The 22,580-nt window shown below is 43.2% G+C and overlaps 1 protein-coding gene across 2 annotated transcripts in view; it reads right to left on the reverse strand.

The window, feature by feature from the left end:
- The window catches only part of Cdc6 (Cell division cycle 6), a 128,553-nt gene that overhangs the window by 33,613 nt on the left and 72,360 nt on the right, over positions 1-22,580 (reverse strand). For both annotated transcript variants that reach the window (XM_067151841.2, XM_067151842.2), the window contains 2 exons: positions 21,807-21,969; positions 10,059-10,273 (listed from right to left, as the gene is read on the reverse strand). In XM_067151841.2, coding sequence (XP_067007942.2) covers positions 10,059-10,273; positions 21,807-21,969 — 378 coding nt within the window. The remainder of the gene's footprint in view (positions 1-10,058; positions 10,274-21,806; positions 21,970-22,580) is intronic.

Genomic DNA, 22,580 nt, shown 5'->3' on the forward strand with positions numbered 1-22,580 from the left:
TCTGCTCGATTCAAAATGGAAGCTAAAGTCATTCCTGCCAGTCGCACATAGTCGAGTATTATCTGCAATTCATTGTCAAAGAGTACAATGTTTATTAACCTTCTGCTCTCAAATGAAAGGCTTCTACTAACATTTGCTTGATAAAGAGTGTGATCTGCAATAATACTCTGATATTTTTATTGGCCCCTGTGCATGTTTTCATATTTGTTGTCTCGTGTTTTTCACACCTTTTAATACTTTCCTCTCGACATTAGAAATGGTAGATATAGTTTACAGTATCCGTGGATATAAGAAGTAAAATGCTCTCATGCTGGAAGAAATCGTATTTAGTGTTTCCATGTCCCTGTTTGATTTTTATTTGTATATTCAGTAGTACGTTTACTCGCTTAGCACGTTCCTTTGTTGTTGTCCCCTGCAGAAACGTCTTAATGACGTTTTACTGTATATATATTATTATTGGCATGATACTGTACAGGCTTTTGGGCCTACGCCATGTTAAGAAAATAAGGTGAAAATCGTACATTTCGCAGAGAACTGTGCTCTGCGTCTTCAGAAGAAATCTCGACTGTCCACAAGAAAGGCTTCTTAAACAATGAGCTCTTGAAATTTAGACGTTATAATAGAAGTAGGAATGGTACGTTCATTCGTCACCAGATGGCTCCCCAGCGCTAGCGTTCCAAGCGCAAGCTGACCAAACCATCAGAATCAGTCTAAGAGGGTCACATAACATATGACAGGAAGAAGTGAAGGGAACTGCCTACTTGCCTTACATTCACAACACCACAGATCGAATTGCCAGGTCCTCCGCAAACACAATATAAAAACCGTCATTGGCACCGCAACTAAAATTGCGCACAGAGTGAGTAAAACCAAGGACAAATTGTCCCCACTTTTACATCCTGGGGTATACGAAATTCCCTGTACTTGTGGTAAGGTATGCATCGGCCAAACATGTCGGTCCATTGGTACTCTTATCAAGGAACATGAACGTAAGGCCGGGCGCACATTGAGAAGCAGTTGGCAGCAGAGCAGGATAGCGCGGGGCTGACGAAACTGCGAAATGCAGGTGAGCACGCATTGCCACGCAGGGTCTCGTCGGTTTTCAGAAGGAATAAACATGTTTTCTTCAGACTCTGTGATATTGGAGCAACCTGCATAAAGGGGCTCCTTTTCTTATTCTTCCAGCATTTATGACTTTTCTCATTTTCCATGTGCTGATGACCACGCGACCAGGAGAGTTGGCAGTGCGGTTAGGGGCGCGGAGCTGTGAGCTTGAATCCGGGAGACAGTGGGTTGGAACCCCACTGTCGGCAGCACTGAAGATGTTTTTCCATGCTTTCGCATTTTCACACCCGGCAAATACTAGGGCTGTACCTCCCAAATGCAAGCCCATAGCAAGGCGACCCTAACCGTATGGCCAACTTAATATTTATCTCCGTTATCATAGCCGGTACATAAAACAGTATAACCCCACCCCGTGGCACAACAGCCCTGAAGGGCCTTGGCCTACCATGCGAACGCTGCTCAGTCTGAAGGCCTGCAGGTTACAAGGAGTCGTGTGGTTAGCACGACGAATCCTCTCGGCCGTTATTCTTGGCTTTCTAGACTGGAGCCGTCAGATAGCTCCTCCATTCTAATCACGTAGGCTGGGTGGACATCGCACCAGCCCTCAGATCCAGCTAAAAATCCCCGAACTGGTCGATAATCGAACCCAGGACCTCCGGGTAAAAGGCAGGCATGATAAAACAGTAGAAGACATAAATGATTGGAAATTGTATTCTCTTTTAACTTTTGTTTTGCAGAATTCATTGGAGAGAGGGACAGGGAGAAAACATTCATTTACAAATGTACTGCTAGTTGCCACAAGACAGAAACCTCAAATAAATCAACACTGACATTGACAATCTATTGTGAACACGTTTTCATTTGACAAGACATGGTAAATTATTTCCCTTCCTTATTTCTTCACATAAATGTGATGGTAGATGATGGCCACGGAGTCAGCGATGGTTACATTTTAGGCCTTACCATTTTACCCAGAGTGAATAAAATTATTATATATATATTTTTTACAAGTTGCTTTACGTCGCACCACCACAGATAGGTCTTACAGCGACGATGGGACAGGAAAGGGCTAGGAGTGGGAAGGAAGCAGCCATGGCCTTAATTAAGGTACAGCCCCAGCATTTGCCTGGTGTGAAAATGGGAAACCACAAGGTTCAAACCCGAATACTGGATACTGACCCGACTTAATCGACTGCAGCTATTGAGCTCGGTAGTAAAATTATTTATAGCCTAGACCAGAGTCCGCCAACTGTCTGGCGTGTGGTGTAAGAGGGACCGTGTGACGTTGGAGAGCCCGTGTGACGTACGAGCGCAGAAGGTGGGGAGTCGCTGTCGTAGAGTGAGACGAAGAGACAGCCTCGCTTTGTAGTAAACACGTTCAGTGCTTTACGAAGTGGTGGTGGTATTGGTACAGTGCAGTACATAAGTATGGATGCACCGGGCACATCACAATGCGACAAGCTACCTACCCCTCCGATCTTTTTATCTTTGTGGGAAGATCTATATTTATTTGTTGAAAATTATAGGAATGCTACAGCTAAATGTTTAGTTTGTAGAAAAGAGCTACAGTATATAAAAAGATATAATTTACAACACCACTACAGTTCGTGTCACGCTCCAGATTATGATCGGTATCAAGGCGAGGAAAGGGTACGTGTAATTACAGAACTAAAAGGTAAATTAAATAACCCTGTCGAGCATTCGATCAGTGAGTCAGCACTTCGAATGAGTTATAAAATTTCATATTTAATTGCAAAGAAACTTAAACCGTTCACTGATGGTGAATTCGTAAAGGAATGTTTAATTCTAGCAGCTGAGGAGTTTTGTCCAAATATCATTGAAGAGTTCGAAGCTACCAGCTTGTCCGCGCATACAGTGTCGAGAAGAGTTCAAGACCTATCTGATGATGTCCTCCTACAACAATTATTAGAACTAACAAAAAGCTTCCGGGCATACTCCTTAGCAATTGACGAGAGCACAGATATTTCTGACACGCCCCAACTAGCCGTGTTCATACGAGGGGTTGACGAAAATCTTACAATTTGGGAGGAACTACTGGATTTAGTGCCTATGAAGAATACGACGAAAGGCATTGACGTTGTTGAAAATGCTTCCTTGCCATGGAACAAACTAGTTTCAATAGCAACAGATGGTGCACCTTCTATGCTAGGACACAATTCTGGAGTAGTTGGGCTCATAATACAAAAAATGAAGACTCTCAATGTAGCTCACACACTTGTTCCAATTCACTGTATCATACATTTAGAAAATCTGTGTGCGAAAAGCATTGAACTGAACAATGTAATGACTGCAGTGGTTAGAATTACTAACCTCATAAGATCAAGGGCCTTACGTCATCGGCAATTCAAGGAATTTCTAGCAGAAAGTGACAGTGAACTTGGTGATTTGCCTTATCATTGTGCTGTTCGCTGGCTTAGTCGAGGCAAAGTACTCGATGCATTTTTTCAACTACGACAAGATATAGCTACATTTATGGAGCAACAAAATATGCCAGTCCCCGAACTATAAGATCACAGGTGGATTTGTGACCTCGCATTTCTTGCAGATTTAACAGGTCATTTGAACATTCTAAATGTTTCTCTCCAGGGAAAGGGTTTAATAATTACAGAAATGTTTGATAGAGTGAAATCGTTCAAATTAAAATTGTGTCTGTGGGAGCGTCAGTTCATGAACTGTATGTCATAGGTATGTCAAAATCATAAAAACCTTTATTTGGAATTTGATTCTAGATTTAACAATTTGGAGTGTCTGGAAACTGATTTTCAACTTTTAGCCACGCCATATTCCGTTGTTGCAGATAACGTTGATCCAGACCTACAATTAGAGTTAATAGATTTACAGTGTGATAGAGAACTAAGAGATAAATTTGTAAATAAGGATTTGTGTGACTTTTATAGAAATTTGTCACAAAAAAGGTTTCCCCGATTTCATAGGTTTGCAGCAAGAATGTTGAGTATTTTCGGTTCTACGTATGCCCGTGAACAACTCTTTTCTATTTTAAAAACAACTAAACCTAAACAGAGAAGCCAGTTGTCAGATCACAATTTGAAGTGTGCTCTTAAACTTAGTGTTTCTCAAACATTTACTCCTAATATTGAAAAACTAGTCCACGAAAAAAGACTACAAAAATCACGGAAACCCACGAGTGGCAACTGATTATACATCGTGAGGTAAAACATATGTTTTGAGTTTACAGATTAATCTTTGTACTATTTTTGTTGTAAAAAATAAAATATGTAGAGAGAAATATGTACTACACATACCGCATTGTACCTGCAGTCCTTGGACCTCCCCCTACGAATGACGGTGTGTTTCCCCTCGCCCCTCTAGCCTTCACTTCTCAGTTACAGTACTAAGTACACCGTTTCGCTGCCCGAGCAGAGTGTGTGACGTGTTACCTGACATCACACGTACACGCAGTCGGCTGCCCCTGGCCTAGACTGTAGTTCCTTATTCGCCGAATTTACATAACAGAAATTAAATTTAAAACTGCATTGTAGTCTACATATTACAAAACATGGAAGACCGGCTGTGGTTTTCTCCTCCATTCCTCGACTAACTGCGTGACACGTGTGCAGGAAACTGTGTTTCGAAGACTGCGCGTGGTAGGCGGAAGTACGTGCAGAACCGGTCTGCTCTGCTCTGCTTTAGCTGCTTCGCCTGCGTCCCAATGTGCGCCCAGCCTAATATTCGTCTCAACCAACCAGACAAATCGGCAATAGCTGAGCACGCTCTATCGTCGGATCATGATGTCATGTTCCAAGATACTCAAGCTCTTAACCACACTAGACACTACAGGTCCAGGATTATACGGGAAGCTGTACAAATACTGTACTGATATAGTACAAAGATTAATCTGTAAACTCAAAACATATGTTTTACCTCATGATGTATAATCAGTTGCCACTCGTGCGTTTCCGTGATTTTTGTAGTCTTTTTTCGTGGACTAGTTTTTCAATATTAGGAGTAAATGTTTGAGAAACACTAAGTTTAAGAGCACACTTCAAATTGTGATCTGACAACTGGCTTCTCTGTTTAGGTTTAGTTGTTTTTAAAATAGAAGCTGTACAAATACGTAGAAATCCCAACAATTCCAACAGGGACACTGGCTATCAATTAAGTAATACCTGGCTGCCAGCCATTAAGCATTTACTTAGGTAGTTTCCCTTCCCTGTCCCTTCACTATTGTTATTTTGTCTCGGTATTTTCCAAATTAGCACGTTCCTCATAACCAGATGTTTCATTCCAGGCTTGTCTCAATGTCATACACCTGTCAATGTCATATGTTACATACACATGCTATGTGAACCTCTTAGACTGATTCTGATGGTTCGGTCAGCTTCAGCTTCGAACGCTAGCGCTGTGCCACGTCCGAGGAGCTATCTGGTGGCGAATGAACGTACCATTTCCGCTTCTATTATAATATCTGATTTCTAAAATCATTGTTTAAGAAGCCTTCCTTGTGGACAGTTGATATTTCTTCTGATGACGCAGAGCACAGTTCTCTGTGAAACGTAAAGAATTTCACCTTATTTTCTTGACACAGCATAAGCCCAAAAGCCTAACAGTATCATGTTTAATTCTTCTTATCTGCACAGTACTTCCTCATTCGTTCTGATCGCAGTGTTCTTAATTCGCCTGAAATGTCTACATACATTTTGTGCATCATTATAATAATAATGTTATTTGTTTTACGCCCCACTTACTACTTTTTCGGTCTTCGGAGACGCCGAGGTGCCGGAATTTAGTCCTGCGGGAGTTCTTTTACGTGCCAGTGAATCTACCGACACGAGGCTGACGTATCTGAGCACCTTCAAATACCACCGGACTGAGCCAGGATCGAACCTGCCACGTTGGGGTCTGAAGGCCAGCCAGCGCCTTAACCGCCTGAGCCACTCAGCCCGGCCTGTGCATCATTACAGTTGAAGATTTGTTTTTCTTAAGAAGGCTGATAATTTTATTCTTGTTCCTTGCATCTGTAATTTAGAGTCCAAATGTATCTACAGTAAAACCTCCCTATAACGGACACCTTCAGGACCGAAAAAAATGTCCGTTATGAAGGGGTATCCGCCCGCGAGAGGTTATGAAATCGGTACCATTAAACATAAGTTGGAACACAATAACCCATGTATAGTATGTGTTAACAATTCTCGCAAGTGTACCTTTAATTGTATACTGTATACAGTATTGTACAATATACTGCACTGTACTCACATGAGAAAGTTGTAGATGGGCTGCTGCAGCTGCGATGCACTGTATTAAAGAGACAAAAACACTTATGGAAACCTCTATTGAGCACACTGTACACTATTACCGTTCACCATGTTAAAATTAAAAAGAACGTACGAGTTTTTGAAACGTCAAATCAGTATGTAGATGTAGCAATATCTAGCACAGTACACTAAAACATTAGCACTTGAAAAAATCCTTAATGTTCGTTTGTTTTGTCCATTTCAGTTTAGCAATGATGTTTTCACTATGTGTAATTAAATCCTGGGTCAAATTTACACCTTTTTCATCGTTTTGTTTACAATAAAATTCTTTCAGTCGCTTAACAAAGCTGAGAGCCTCACTGTACGAGGTTATTGGCAGCACATTAATTTCCATATTTTCTACAACGTCAACATTAGCATCACCTTCACTCCCGCTTTCGTCAGAATCTTCATTTTTGTCCCTCTTCCCTTGGATTGACTGAAGAATCGTTTTCGTGTCTCCACTCTCACACTCTGTTGGAATATCTGAATCAATTTCGATATAGGTGTTCACTTGTACACTGTAACCTGCTGCATTAATCAACTCTTGTGTTGTTTCCATGCTGTCAGTAAGGGTATCTGATTCTATTTCGGGATGTCCACCACTAGCGGGAAACCCAGCTTTCAGAAAGCAGTTACGAACTGTTGAGGCGTGACGTTTTTCCATGCATTGGTTATCCATGAAATTGATTGGAGAACATTCAGCCCCATTGTCAGTGTTTGAAGGGTTACTTCATTCATGTTAAGTTCTGATACTAGGTGCTTCATCACTAACTGTCTGTACATAACCTTGATGTTCTGGATCACTCCTTGGTCAAGCGGCTGAGAAACTGATGTTACATTTGGTGGGAGAAAGACGATCTTCACATTTTGCAACTTAATTGTATCCGGATGCGATGCTGCATTATCGAGGAATAATAACACTTTTCGCCCCTGGCGTATCATTTTTCTGTCCAATTGTTCTAGCCACTCTGTCATTATTTCTCTGGTCATCCGTGCTTTCCTATTCGCTTTCCATTCAATGCCAAACTTCGTAACGTCCGTATTTTTAAAACACCTTGGTTTTGCCGCTTTTCCTATCACATGGGGTTCCTATTGTTCTCCACTCATACTTGCACATAACAAGACAGTAAGACGTTCTTTCGCAACTTTTCCACCAGTACAACGATTTCCTTTGAAACACAAAGTTTTGTCGGGTAACGCACAGAAAAATAATCCAGTTTCACCGGCATTCAAAATATTTTCCGGAGCATACCCGTCTATGATTGAAGGTATTTTTTCTTGCCAGTTGTCAACAACCTCCATATTAACACTGGATGATTCTCCGCAAATCACTCTGAAGTTGATACCATGTCGCTTTCTGAATCTTTCTAGCCAGCCATTCGAGACTTTGAAATCTCCAATACCTAATTCTGTCGCGAATTCTAACGCCTTTGGTCCTGAGACAGGGACATTCTGACTTCTTATTTTAGCGAACCACTCTAGCGTTGCCTTGTCAATGAGAGCTCCACTACCACTTTGAAACAGTTTAATGCGCTGTTCGTTGCCATTTAAATGCCATTCTTTCACTAGTTCCTCTTGCTTTTTCACAATTTCTGCTGCCTGTGCCTTTCCAATCTTAAACACTTCTGACAGTTTACGCACACCACACTTCTCACGTTTATGATAGTCTATTATGCCTACATTTTCTTTTAAAGTTAAAAACTTCCTCGGAGCCACGTTTGCACACACTTAACGTAAAATTGAACACATCAAAAGCCCACGAGTCAATGAAAAGTAACCCGACAGTGAAGGTACAAATTCCAGGGCTGTCGAGCATGTCAGATCACACAACTTCCAGAAGTGATAGCGTAGCATAGTGTTGCCTTCCAAGAATGTGTACAGCCAGGATCAAAAGTTACGGTGTCTGTGATTCTTGGAAGTACTGGCTGTGCAAAAAGTAAGCGAATACATACTGTACAGGACACATATACAGAATTTTTTGAAAAAGAAAGTGTCCGTTAGGAGAGGTTTAATTGGAGTTTCTCGTGGCTATGGTGTGTCCGCATCCGTAATAAAGGGTGTCCGTATAAGAGGGGTAAATTACTCATACACAACATGGCATTTAATTACGGACCTAGAAAATCGTCCGCCAATGAGGAGTGTCCGCCGATGAGAGGTGTCCGTTAAGACAGGTTTTACTGTATATAGCAATTCGAGGAGGAATAATATTTGAAGCTGAATAATAACCTTTCTCTTCTCACACTAAGAAAAACTACAATTTTCACATCAATGCAATGCGGAAATGAAATTAAACTTAAAGTCTGTTGGTCTATTACCTTCATTCCGCCCAGGTTCCCCATTTCCAAGTTGATATATCTGTATATATATAAAATAAGAGTTTTGTCTGTACATTGCTCCGAATTTGAAAAGAATGGTATTTCTCTATCGATCATGTCCATAGTAACAAGAAAATGTACTTTTTACTTTTCTGTAATTTCTGTCTGTCTGTCTGTATGTATGTATGTACACGCATCACGAGAAAAAGGCTGAAGAGAATTTAATGAAAATCGGTATGTAAAGTCGGGGGATGAGCCGGTACAATCTAGGCTATAAATCATTTTATTCACGCTGAGTGAAATGGTAGTTTAGGGGAAGGCCTTAAATTTAATTATTGAATATTTATATTATTAGCAGTCCTATCGATAAATAATATATAACTAAAGTTATATAGAATTCAGTTTCCAATCATTTGTGTCTTATACATTTTTACCGTACCGGCTCTGATAACGCAGATATTAATGAATTTGTATTTTTGTTGCTAAATCCATATCAACGCCGAGCCACGAGAAAGTGGATTAACAGAATTTAATGAAAACCGCTATATAGAGTTGGGGAATAAAGAAACTACAGTATAAGCTGTAAATAATTTTATTTTCCCGAGATGAAATGGTAGTTTAGGGGAAGGCGCATGAAATTTAATTTTTAAATACCGGTCCGTATGTTATTGGTGCTATCGAAAAGTACGGTACTACATAACAAAAGTTATAGACAATACAATTTCCGATCATTTATGTTTCATTTAGTTTTACTGTACCGACTATGATAAGAGTGGTATTTCAGAAGGCCTACAATATCTAAAGCGTGTAACACTGATCAACAATAACTTTACATTGACCATTGTTTGTTGTGATGTTCTTCGTGCCACTCAACTCCGATAGATGGGATTATTGGTGCGTACCGAGTATAACAGCCTGATTGAACATTGGTCGGAAATAGCTAGGGAGTTGGAAAACTTTCTTCTTTAGCATGCCACTCCTCTGGTTCATACATTTTCTGATACTGCAGGTACGTAACACACTGATTCATCACAGCATTCGAGCTATTCAATCACTACTCTGAGGCACTGATTGGAATGAGTAGTGTGCATATTTAATGGAAGGAGTGTGCACGGCAGTCTGCGACCTGGTTGTTCCAGCACGGGAACTTTGGACTGTTAGATCGGCACCGTAGTACTGTTCGTTGAAAGTGGGAAAGGGTGCGGTTTTTCATTTGATCGAGTATTTTATATGATAACATTGCTTTCAATCGCTACATTCCTACTGACGTTTTTGTAATGACCTATATTGAATTCAGTTAGGAAAACCACCAAGTCAGTCTTTCTGAGAATCCCGTAGCGAAGCACGGGTACATCAGCTAGTGGTGTATATATTAAATAAATGACTAAAAATATAAACTCACCTTTCCTACTGTTGCATCCTTGGTGTTACCTTTCTTCATCATTAGAATTAAAGAACATAAGAGAACTTTCTGCTGCAAGGGAAAAGTGTCATTTGAAGTATCTCCATCTCCTGCACCTAGACACTGTGAGGTTCCATATACGCTGTTCAGAACATCCATTACCAACTTCAGGTCAACCGACATTGATGACTTCTTTGGGCTGGAGGTATTGGATACTGCAGAAACAAAGTCCAATGTTAAGACTTCTGTGCTATGTTGATTTCATCTTCCAAAGACTGAATTTATCAAATTTTGAAAACTTAATTATCAAACTTCTAAGAGAAAGACTAATTAATAATACATTTACTGATGTATAGCTAACATATTTAGGAATCAGATGCCAACTTAATAAGTAAATAACTTACACTTTGTAAGAATATATTTAAAAGAAAACACATGCCCAACTTCTTTTCTGTCAAAACTCCGCACTGTTGAATTCTGGGAAAGGAGCCACATTTGCTAGGCAGTTCCAATGCCAGTACTTATCCTTATCCATCTGCCCAAGTGTCCATTTTCTATGTTATAATCCCAGACCTTCCAAGAAAACCTCAACACAATAAGATCTCCATATTACTGCAGCGTACAACAGTTGGAACTATAGAGGCGTAACCCTTCTATCTCGTGGGCTAAAAATATGAGAGAGCATCCTGGAGAGAAAAATCAGAAAATTTGTTGAAGCTAAGCTTGAGGAAGAACAACATTGAATCTTGAAACCAAATGACACAGGATATAGTTTCAAGTTTGGATGTGCTGTTCGGACTTCATCAATGTTTTAAATTAAGACTGTGAACTGTGACATACCAGATCGGTTAATTTATTATGGGTTATACGTGTGCATATATCTTCCAATAGGAGCGTAACTGAAGATGACCCAATAAATATGGGGTCGAAACTAGTCCCAGTTTTATAAAACAATATACAAACTAACGGTATTGAACACGTGGACCCTTCCTACCCTTTGATAGTGATCAATTGTCAATACGGACCATAATGAAATCCATGCTCTTTGAAAAATACAGAATGGTTATAGTTGTATTCTTGGATATTGAGAAGGCACATGATCATGTAGCGGTACCACGTAAGCACATATGGGAATGTCTGAAACGTAAAGAAGTCTCAGATGAAATTATAGTTCGAGTAAAACAACTATATCGAGAGACAAAGGAGGCAGGTCAAATTGTTTTGAAACCAAGAGTGGAGTCCAGCAAGGAAATTGGCTATCACCACTTCATTTCATTACTAAAATGGATGAGGTAATAAAAGAAGTGAAAATGAAGGATCAGACAACAAATACACTTGTATTTGCTGATGATGTTACGCTATGGGGTGAGACTCGAGCTAAACTAGATCTTTGACAAGAACTGGAATGATCATGAGCCCAACTAAAATCCTGAAGCAGTCCACCTGCAAGTGCAAAATGAAGCAGTAGACACGTTACAGGCTGCCACTCCGCTCGTCAATTAGCCAGCAACGTTCACTAGACCTGCAATTAACTTCCTTCCGTCATGTCTCCAAAAGACAAAATAAGGAATGAAAGTATTCGGCAACAACTTGGATTGGAGAGGAGCAGACTACAATGGTATGCAATATGAGAACGACAGTTCCAATTAGGACCCCAAGGCATACTATGAAAGGAATGTTGTTGGTAAGAGGCCTCATGATAGTTGGGAAAAGCAAATTTTCACAAAGACCTTGCCAAATGTGATGTAAATTGGCGGCAAAAGGTAGAACATCAGCTCTGGATCGACAGGACGAACTGGAAGAGGCTCATGAACACCCACACACAGCTTGCTTTAGCGGAAAATCGATGATGATCGATAGCTGCATTAAAATTTGATATACTGTAGTTGCTCTTGGTCTAAATGATATCACTCTTTCCCAAACACGAGACCACTGGTATTTCCGACATTAAAGTTATTAAGTTCTCAATGTCTATTTCAGGTTCTATAACAAATGCTGTAATTCACACGGGAAGAGGAAAAAACACACAAATAACTTTTAAACTGAACATAAGAAATAAAAATGTCAAATGGCTGAGAGTGGGCCTATTTTTGTTTATCGCCTAAATTCATTTTTACTTCCTTATAGGCGCACTATCACGTTCTGTATCGATGTCGCAAGCACAGCCGATCCGCTGTCCAATAACAAGTAATGTAGGCGTGGGACCACAATCCGCTGAAACATTTCTCCCGCACGCTATTCCTCTCCACCTACGCCTCATCTGAAACATTCTCTTTGAACAATCAGTTCTTAGTTTAGGCCTAGATGGACCAGCGGCTAAACGTGGAAGCGGGTCAAACCCGTGCCACCTGAAAGAGGCTTCACGAAGATAAAATTAAGCAACAACACGTCAGACGCAAGACTGGCTTGGAACCGACCCTGTAGGCCGACACACAATCACGTTCCAGGGCCGTGAAGTTCGTTAATCAGGCCTGTCGTGTGCGCAATGTGGCCAGGAATTCTAATTAAAATATCTTATCGTGGGAGTTACGAACGTAAATGTGCTATCCAGGTTTCTTTAGCATGTACACTAGTGTCCAAAAGTTAAGGATAATCACTAAACAAGGCCATAACGCCTGATAGGAATGTCAGAAGGATTGCTGAACAAACAGAATCTGACTCGCACACTGAATGTCACACAACTTGTCCAATCAAAACAGTGTCAGAAAGGTTCTGATATGTAACAATTAACAAAACTTGGTAATGTCTTTCACAATGAAATATGCGTTAATAGGGTGTATGGTTATCCTTAACGGCCACACATGCTTCGCAGCGACGAGGCGTGCTCTCTATCAGATGGTCCAATAACTCTTGTGGCAGTCGATCCCATTCCACCAAAAGGGCAATGGAAGGTCTTGGAGGGTTCTTGTTGGAGGCCTCCCCAATGCATCCCAGGCATATTCTATAGGATTCAGATCCGCAGACCTCGCTGACCAGTCCATGCGATGAATGTCTTACCCAGCAAGAAATTCATCCACCAGCGCGGTGCGGTCGGGCATTATCATCCATTAAGAGGAAGTCTGGACCAACCGCACTTCTGAAGAATCGAACATGTGGTCTCAAAACCTCACCCCTGTATCTCCAAGCGTTAACAGTGTTCCTCAGACCACCCATGAAAATGTGCAGGTCCGTATGGCTATTCAACATGATGCCACCCCACATCATGACGCCACCACCATACTGGTCCCGTTCGATGACGTTCCTACGGTTGTATCGGCTACCCGGTTCTCTGCAGATTAATGTGCGACGGGAATAGTTCTGCAAACTGAAGCGGGATTCATCTGTGAAAAGCACATGCCTCCACTCATTCATGGTCCAGTTTCGATGTTGATGGCACCACAGTAAACGGGCCCCGTCTCTGTGCTGGAGTGAGCGGGACGGACACTGCTGGACGTCAGCCAAACAGCCCTGCTGTTCTGAGCCTCCGGTACAGTGTTTGCCGGGAAACAGCAACGCCTGAGACGGCTGCAGGATCCGCCGACAATCGTATTGCAGGTGCACTCTGATTTCGTAGGGCGGTTAAGGCCAGATGTCGGTCCTGCTGTGGGATGGTTACCCTTGGTCGACCTGGTACTGGCCTACGACTAACATTTCCTGTGTCTAAAAATTGTTTCCAAAGCCTAGAAATGACACTTTGTGGCACATTCAAGGATACGGTGACTTCGGCCTGTGTCTGACCTGTTTCCAGGCGGCTGAATATTCTACTCTGAAGAACGGGGTCCAAACGGTGTCATCGTGCCATTATGTTATCACATTCACCACGAGACTGCACGCCGCACACGATAACAGGGTAAATACGACTGAGGGAATATGGGGCGCAGGCACTGGCTGTGTTTACCTCGCGGTTATGCCGCTGGTCAAAGCAGGGAACACTCCTTTCCTATACAGAGCGAACACGTAAGGTTGGTAGGTGCATATGTTGTGAGATTTGCGGTCCACTTCCTGTTGCCCTGCTTACTTGTAACTTATGCTCAACTTTTGGACACTATAGGACACGTTCCAGGATTTTGGAATAATGGCGTAATAACCAGAAAAACACGCTAGAGAGGGACGCCTTAACCAGTTTCGACTGTATCAACTGAACAAGGGACAGCTTCCAAAGCAGGGGTCCAAAAATCAGGTCACCGGCCCCGCCTAATGGTACCGATCGCTGATAAAGTAGAACCATGGTGTTCCTCATGTAGTGCTACCGATCACAAGAAATGCAGACTCATGGTGTTCGTCACATAGTGGCATCACTCATAGCTAATGCTGACCCATGGTGTTCCTCACACAGTGGCATCACTCATAGCTAATGCTGACTCATGGTGTTCCTCACACAGTATCATCACTCATAGCTAATGCTGACCCATGGTGTTCCTCACACAGTGGCATCACTCATAGCTAATGCTGACCCATGGTGTTCCTCACACAGTGGCATCACTCATAGCTAATGCTGACTCATGGTGTTCGTCACATAGTGGCATCACTCATAGCTAATGCTGACCCATGGTGTTCCTCACAGAGTGGCATCACTCATAGCTAATGCTGACCCACGGTGTTCCTCGAACAGTATCATCACTCATAGGTAATGCTGACCCACGGTGTTCCTCACACAGTATCACCACTCATAGGTAATGCTGACCCATGGTGCTCCTCACACAGTATCATCACTCATAGGTAATGCTGACCCATGGTGTTCGTCACATAGTGGCATCACTCATAGCTAATGCTAACCCATGGTGTTCCTCACACAGTGGCATCACTCATAGCTAATGCTAACCCATGGTGTTCCTCACATAGTGGCATCACTCATAGCTAATGCTGACTCATGGTGTTCCTCACAGAGTGGCATCACTCATAGCTAATGCTGACCCATGGTGTTCCTCACACAGTATCATCACTCATAGCTAATGCTGACCCACGGTGTTCCTCACACAGTATCATCACTCATAGCTAATGCTGACCCATGGTGTTCCTCACACAGTATCATCACTCATAGGTAATGCGACCCATGGTGCTCCTCACACAGTATCATCACTCATAGGTAATGCTGACCCATGGTGCTCCTCACACAGTATCATCACTCATAGGTAATGCTGACCCATGGTGTTCCTCACATAGTGGCATCACTCATAGCTAATGCTGACCCATGGTGTTCCTCACAGAGTGGCATCACTCATAGCTAATGCTGCCCCATGGTGTTCCTCACACAGTGGCATCACTCATAGCTAATGCTGACCCATGGTGTTCGTCACACAGTATCATCACTCATAGGTAATGCTGACCCATGGTGTTCGTCACATAGTGGCATCACTCATAGCTAATGCTGACCCATGGTGTTCCTCACACAGTGGCATCACTCATAGCTAATGCTGACCCATGGTGTTCGTCACATAGTGGCATCACTCATAGCTAATGCTGACCCACGGTGTTCCTCACACAGTATCATCACTCATAGCTAATGCTGACCCATGGTGTTCCTCACACAGTATCATCACTCATAGCTAATGCTGACCCACGGTGTTCCTCACACAGTATCATCACTCATAGCTAATGCTGACCCACGGTGTTCCTCACACAGTATCATCACTCATAGCTAATGCTGACCCACGGTGTTCCTCACATAGTGGCATCACTCATAGCTAATGCTGACCTACGGTGTTCCTCACATAGTGGCATCACTCATAGCTAATGCTGACCCACGGTGTTCCTCACACAGTATCATCACTCATAGGTAATGCTGACCCATGGTGTTCCTCACACAGTGGCATCACTCATAGCTAATGCTGACCCATGGTGTTCCTCACATAGTGGCATCACTCATAGCTAATGCTGACCCACGGTGTTCCTCACACAGTATCATCACTCATAGGTAATGCTGACCCATGGTGTTCCTCACACAGTATCATCACTCGTAGCTAATGCTGACCCATGGTATTCGTCACATAGTGGCATCACTCATAGCTAATGCTGACCCATGGTGTTCCTCACACAGTGGCATCACTCATAGCTAATGCTGACCCATGGTGTTCCTCACACAGTGGCATCACTCATAGCTAATGCTGACCCATGGTGTTCCTCACACAGTGGCATCACTCATAGCTAATGCTGACCCACAGTGTTCCTCACACAGTGGCATCACTCATAGCTAATGCTGACCCATGGTGTTCCTCACACAGTGGCATCACTCATAGGTAATGCTGACCCACGGTGTTCCTCACACAGTATCATAACTCATAGGTAATGCTGAACCACGGTGTTCCTCACACAGTATCATCACTCATAGCTAATGCTGACCCACAGTGTTCCTCACAGAGTATTATCACTCATACGTAATGCTGAACCACAGTGTTCCTCACACAGTGGCATCACTCATAGGTAATGCTGACCCATGGTGTTCCTCACACAGTATCATCACTCATAGGTAATGCTGACCCATGGTGTTCCTCACACAGTATCATCACTCATAGCTACTGCTGAACCACGGTGTTCCTCACAGAGTATCATCACTCATAGGTAATGCTGACCCATGGTGTTCCTCACACAGTATCATCACTCATAGCTACTGCTGAACCACGGTGTTCCTCACAGAGTATCATCACTCATAGGTAATGCTGAACCACGGTGTTCCTCACACAGTATCATCACTCATAGGTAATGCTGACCCATGGTGTTCCTCACATAGTGGCATCACTCATAGCTAATGCTAACCCATGGTGTTCCTCACATAGTGGCATCACTCATAGCTAATGCTAACCCATGGAGTTCCTCACACAGTATCATCACTCATAGGTAATGCTGACTCATGGTGTTCCTCACATAGTGGCATCACTCATAGCTAATGCTAACCCATGGTGTTCCTCACACAGTATCATCACTCACAAATAATGCTGACCCATGGTGTTCCTCACACAGTGGCATCACTCATAGCTAATGCTGACCCATGGAGTTCCTCACACAGTATCATCACTCATAGGTAATGCTGACCCACGGTGTTCCTCACATAGTGGCATCACTCATAGCTAATGCTAACCCATGGTGTTCCTCACACAGTGGCATCACTCATAGCTAATGCTGACCCATGGAGTTCCTCACACAGTATCATCACTCATAGGTAATGCTGACCCATGGTGTTCCTCACATAGTGGCATCACTCATAGCTAATGCTAACCCATGGTGTTCCTCACATAGTGGCATCACTCATAGCTAATGCTAACCCATGGAGTTCCTCACACAGTATCATCACTCATAGGTAATGCTGACTCATGGTGTTCCTCACATAGTGGCATCACTCATAGCTAATGCTAACCCATGGTGTTCCTCACACAGTGGCATCACTCATAGCTAATGCTGACCCATGGAGTTCCTCACACAGTATCATCACTCATAGGTAATGCTGACCCATGGTGTTCCTCACATAGTGGCATCACTCATAGCTAATGCTAACCCATGGTGTTCCTCACATAGTGGCATCACTCATAGCTAATGCTAACCCATGGAGTTCCTCACACAGTATCATCACTCATAGGTAATGCTGACTCATGGTGTTCCTCACATAGTGGCATCACTCATAGCTAATGCTAACCCATGGTGTTCCTCACACAGTGGCATCACTCATAGCTAATGCTGACCCATGGAGTTCCTCACACAGTATCATCACTCATAGGTAATGCTAACCCATGGTGTTCCTCACATAGTGGCATCACTCTTAGCTAATGCTAACCCATGGAGTTCCTCACACAGTATCATCACTCATAGGTAATGCTGACCCATGGTGTTCCTCACACAGTATCATCACTCATAGGTAATGCTGACCCATGGTGTTCCTCACACAGTGGCATCACTCATAGCTAATGCTGACCCATGGTGTTCCTCACACAGTGGCATCACTCATAGCTAATGCTGACCCATGGTGTTCCTCACACAGTATCATCACTCATAGGTAATGCTGACCCACGGTGTTCCTCACACAGTATCATCACTCATAGGTAATGCTGACCCATGGTGTTCCTCACATAGTATCATCACTCATAGGTAATGCTGACCCACGGTGTTCCTCACACAGTGGCATCACTCATAGCTAATGCTGACCCATGGTGTTCCTCACATAGTATCATCACTCATAGCTAATGCTGACCCATGGTGTTCCTCACACAGTGGCATCACTCATAACTAATGCTGACCCATGGTGTTCCTCACACAGTGGCATCACTCATAGCTAATGCTGACCCACGGTGTTCCTCACACAGTATCATCACTCATAGGTAATGCTAACCCATGGTGTTCCTCACATAGTATCATCATTCATAGCTAATGCTGACCCATGGTGTTCCTCACACAGTGGCATCACTTATAACTAATGCTGACCCATGGTGTTCCTCACACAGTGGCATCACTCATAGCTAATGCTGACCCATGGTGTTCCTCACACAGTATCATCACTCAAAGGTAATGCTGACCCACGGTGTTCCTCACACAGTATCATCACTCATAGGTAATGCTGACCCATGGTGTTCCTCACAGAGTGGCATCACTCATAGCTAATGCTGACCCATGGTGTTCCTCACACAGTATCATCACTCATAGGTAATGCTGACCCATGGTGTTCCTCACACAGTGGCATCACTCATAGGTAATGCTGACTCATGGTGTTCCTCACACAGTATCATCACTCATAGCTAATGCTGACTCATGGTGTTCCTCACAGAGTGGCATCACTCATAGCTAATGCTGACCCATGGTGTTCCTCACACAGTATCATCACTCATAGGTAATGCTGACCCATGGTGTTCCTCACACAGTATCATCACTCATAGGTAATGCTAACCCATGGTGTTCCTCACACAGTATCATCACTCATAGCTAATGCTGACCCATTGTGTTCCTCACACAGTATCATCACTCATAGCTAATGCTGACCCATGGTGTTCCTCACACAGTGGCATCACTCATAGCTAATGCTGACCCATGGTGTTCCTCACACAGTATCATCACTCATAGGTAATGCTGACCCACGGTGCTCCTCACACAGTATCATCACTCATAGGTAATGCTGACCCATGGTGTTCCTCACACAGTATCATCACTCATAGGTAATGCTGACCCATGGTGTTCCTCACACAGTATCATCACTCATAGCTAATGCTGACCCATGGTGTTCCTCACACAGTATCATCACTCACAGATAATGCTGACCCATGGTGTTCCTCACACAGTATCATCACTCATAGGTAATGCCGACCCATGGTGTTCCTCACACAGTATCATCACTCATAGCTAATGCTGACCCATGGTGTTCCTCACACAGTATCATCACTCACAGATAATGCTGACCCATGGTGTTCCTCACACAGTATCATCACTCGTAGCTAATGCTGACTCATGGTGTTCCTCACAGAGTGGCATCACTCATAGCTAATGCTGACCCATGGTGTTCCTCACACAGTATCATCACTCATAGCCAATGCTGACCCATTGTGTTCCTCACACATTATCATCACTCATAGCTAATGCTGACCCATGGTGTTCCTCACACAGTATCATCACTCATAGCTAATGCTAACCCATGGTGTTCCTCACATAGTGGCATCACTCATAGCTAAAGCTGACCCATGGTGTTCCTCACATAGTGGCATCACTCATAGCTAATGCTGACCCACGGTGTTCCTCACACAGTATCATCACTCATAGGTAATGCTGACCCATTGTGTTCCTCACATAGTGGCATCACTCATAGCTAATGCTGACCCACGGTGTTCCTCACACAGTATCATCACTCATAGCTAATGCTGACCCACGGTGTTCCTCACACAGTATCATCACTCATAGGTAATGCTGGCCCATGGTGTTCCTCACACAGTATCATCACTCATAGGTAATGCTGACCCATGGTGTTCCTCACACAGTATCATCACTCATAGCTAATGCTAACCCATGGTGTTCCTCACATAGTGGCATCACTCATAGGTAATGCTGACCCATGGTGTTCCTCACATAGTGGCATCACTCATAGGTAATGCTGACCCACGGTGCTCCTCACACAGTATCATCACTCATAGGTAATGCCGACCCATGGTGTTCCTCACACAGTATCATCACTCATAGGTAATGCTAACCCATGGTGTTCCTCACACAGTATCATCACTCATAGGTAATGCTAACCCATGGTGTTCCTCACACAGTATCATCACTCATAGGTAATGCTGACCCATGGTGTTCCTCACACAGTATCATCACTCATAGGTAATGCTGACCCATGGTGTTCCTCACACAGTATCATCACTCATAGGTAATGCTGACCCATGGTGTTCCTCACACAGTATCATCACTCATAGGTAATGCTGACCCATGGTGTTACTCACACAGTATCATCACTCATAGGTAATGCTGACCCATGGTGTTCCTCACACAGTATCATCACTCATAGGTAATGCTGACCCATGGTGTTCCTCACACAGTATCATCACTCATAGGTAATGCTAACCCATGGTGTTCCTCACACAGTATCATCACTCATAGGTAATGCTAACCCATGGTGTTCCTCACACAGTATCATCACTCATAGGTAATGCTGACCCATGGTGTTCCTCACACAGTGGCATCACTCATAGGTAATGCTGACCCATGGTGTTCCTCACACAGTATCATCACTCATAGGTAATGCTGACCCATGGTGTTCCTCACACAGTGGCATCACTCGTAGCTAATGCTGACCTATGGTGTTCCTCACACAGTGGCATCACTCATAGCTAATACTGAACCATGGTGTTCCTCACACAGTGGCATCACTCATAGCTAATTCTGACCCATGGTGTTCCTCACACAGTATCATCACTCATAGGTAATGCTGACCCATGGTGTTCCTCACACAGGATCATCACTCATAGGTAATGCTGACCCACGGTGTTCCTCACACAGTATCATCACTCATAGGTAATGCTGACCCATGGTGTTCCTCACACAGTGGCATCACTCATAGCTAATGCTGACCCATGGTGTTCCTCACACAGAGGCATCACTCGTAGGTAATGCTGACCCATGGTGTTCCTCACACAGTGGCATCACTCGTAGCTAATGCTGACCCATGGTGTTCCTCACACAGTGGCATCACTCATAGCTAATGCTGACCCATGGTGTTCCTCACACAGTATCATCACTCATAGGTAATGCTGACTCACGGTGTTCCTCACACAGTATCATCACTCATAGGTAATGCTGACCCATTGTGTTCCTCACACAGTATCATCACTCATAGGTAATGCTGACCCATGGTGTTCCTCACACAGTGGTATGAATCACAGGAGCCGTCTAGAACCGCGGTGCTCCTCATATAGCGATACTAATCACAGGCATTTATAATCCATTACTTTTATGTTGTACTAAATCCATTACTTTTATGTTGTACTAATCACAGGCAACGCCCAGATCTGTGGTGTTCATCACATAGTGGTACAGATCCCAGGCAACATAAATCCAGGGTGTTCCTCATACAGTGGTACTAATCGCAATTAAAATTGCCCATAGTCTTCCTTGCGTGATAGTACTAATCGCAGGTAATCTCCTGGTTCCAAAAACAACATCCCTTAGTCGCCTCTTAGAACAGGCAGGGGATACCGTGTGTTCCTTTGTGTCCCCCATCCAGAGGTGTATGAATTTTAAATAATTTAAGTAAGAGTGAAGGTAAAATGTACAGACTGAAACAAAATAGAAACTGTTAAAAATGAATACCATTGTCATTTGTTGGCTGGAGAGGAAGAGAATGCTTCGCTTCTGCAAGCTCTAAAACTCTTCGACCGATGTCAAGAGCTCGGCGGACATCACCCGAAACGGACGCTACCTTACCAGCCAAGAGCTGCAAGGCAACGGGTGAGAACACCTCTGTCACATCCATCTGTAAATAAAACAAAAATACAGTCAAATAACCTGTGTTCACAGTTTATCTTGATACAGGTCAGATGCAAATGAAAACCTACAACCTGTTTTTCAGTCACTGACTAGGTCAGGGAGGTAATGAATGAATCATACATAGGCTATTTGTACGATGGGGTCGCCACTCACAAAGTGATTTACTAATGACTGTTAGATGGTATGAAATGAGAATGAAGAGTGTTGCTGGAATGAAAGATGACAGGGAAAACCGCAGTACCCTGAGAAAAACCTGTCCCGTCTCTGCTTTGTCCAGCACAAATCTTGCATGGAGTGACCGGGATTTGAACCACGGTATCCAGCGGTGGGAGGCCGACGCACTGCCGTCTAAGGCATGGAGGCTCTTAGGTCAGATCACAGTAGTAAATAAAATCCATAACCATTACTAAATTGACAACTTCATGAACACACTTTCTCACTCATTTCATGTAAAATAATGATGAACAAAGAACGTATAAAACGGCTACGCCACCAAGTTTCAGAAATAAACCTTATTTTGGATCAAATCAGTTCACTATCAGCACTTGTGCCAAAATTTAAGATAACTTTGCACGTGATTCTCACTATGTGTAATAA

Source organism: Anabrus simplex, chromosome 7 (assembly GCF_040414725.1).
Source record: "Anabrus simplex isolate iqAnaSimp1 chromosome 7, ASM4041472v1, whole genome shotgun sequence".
NCBI classification, from domain to species: Eukaryota; Metazoa; Arthropoda; class Insecta; order Orthoptera; family Tettigoniidae; genus Anabrus; species Anabrus simplex.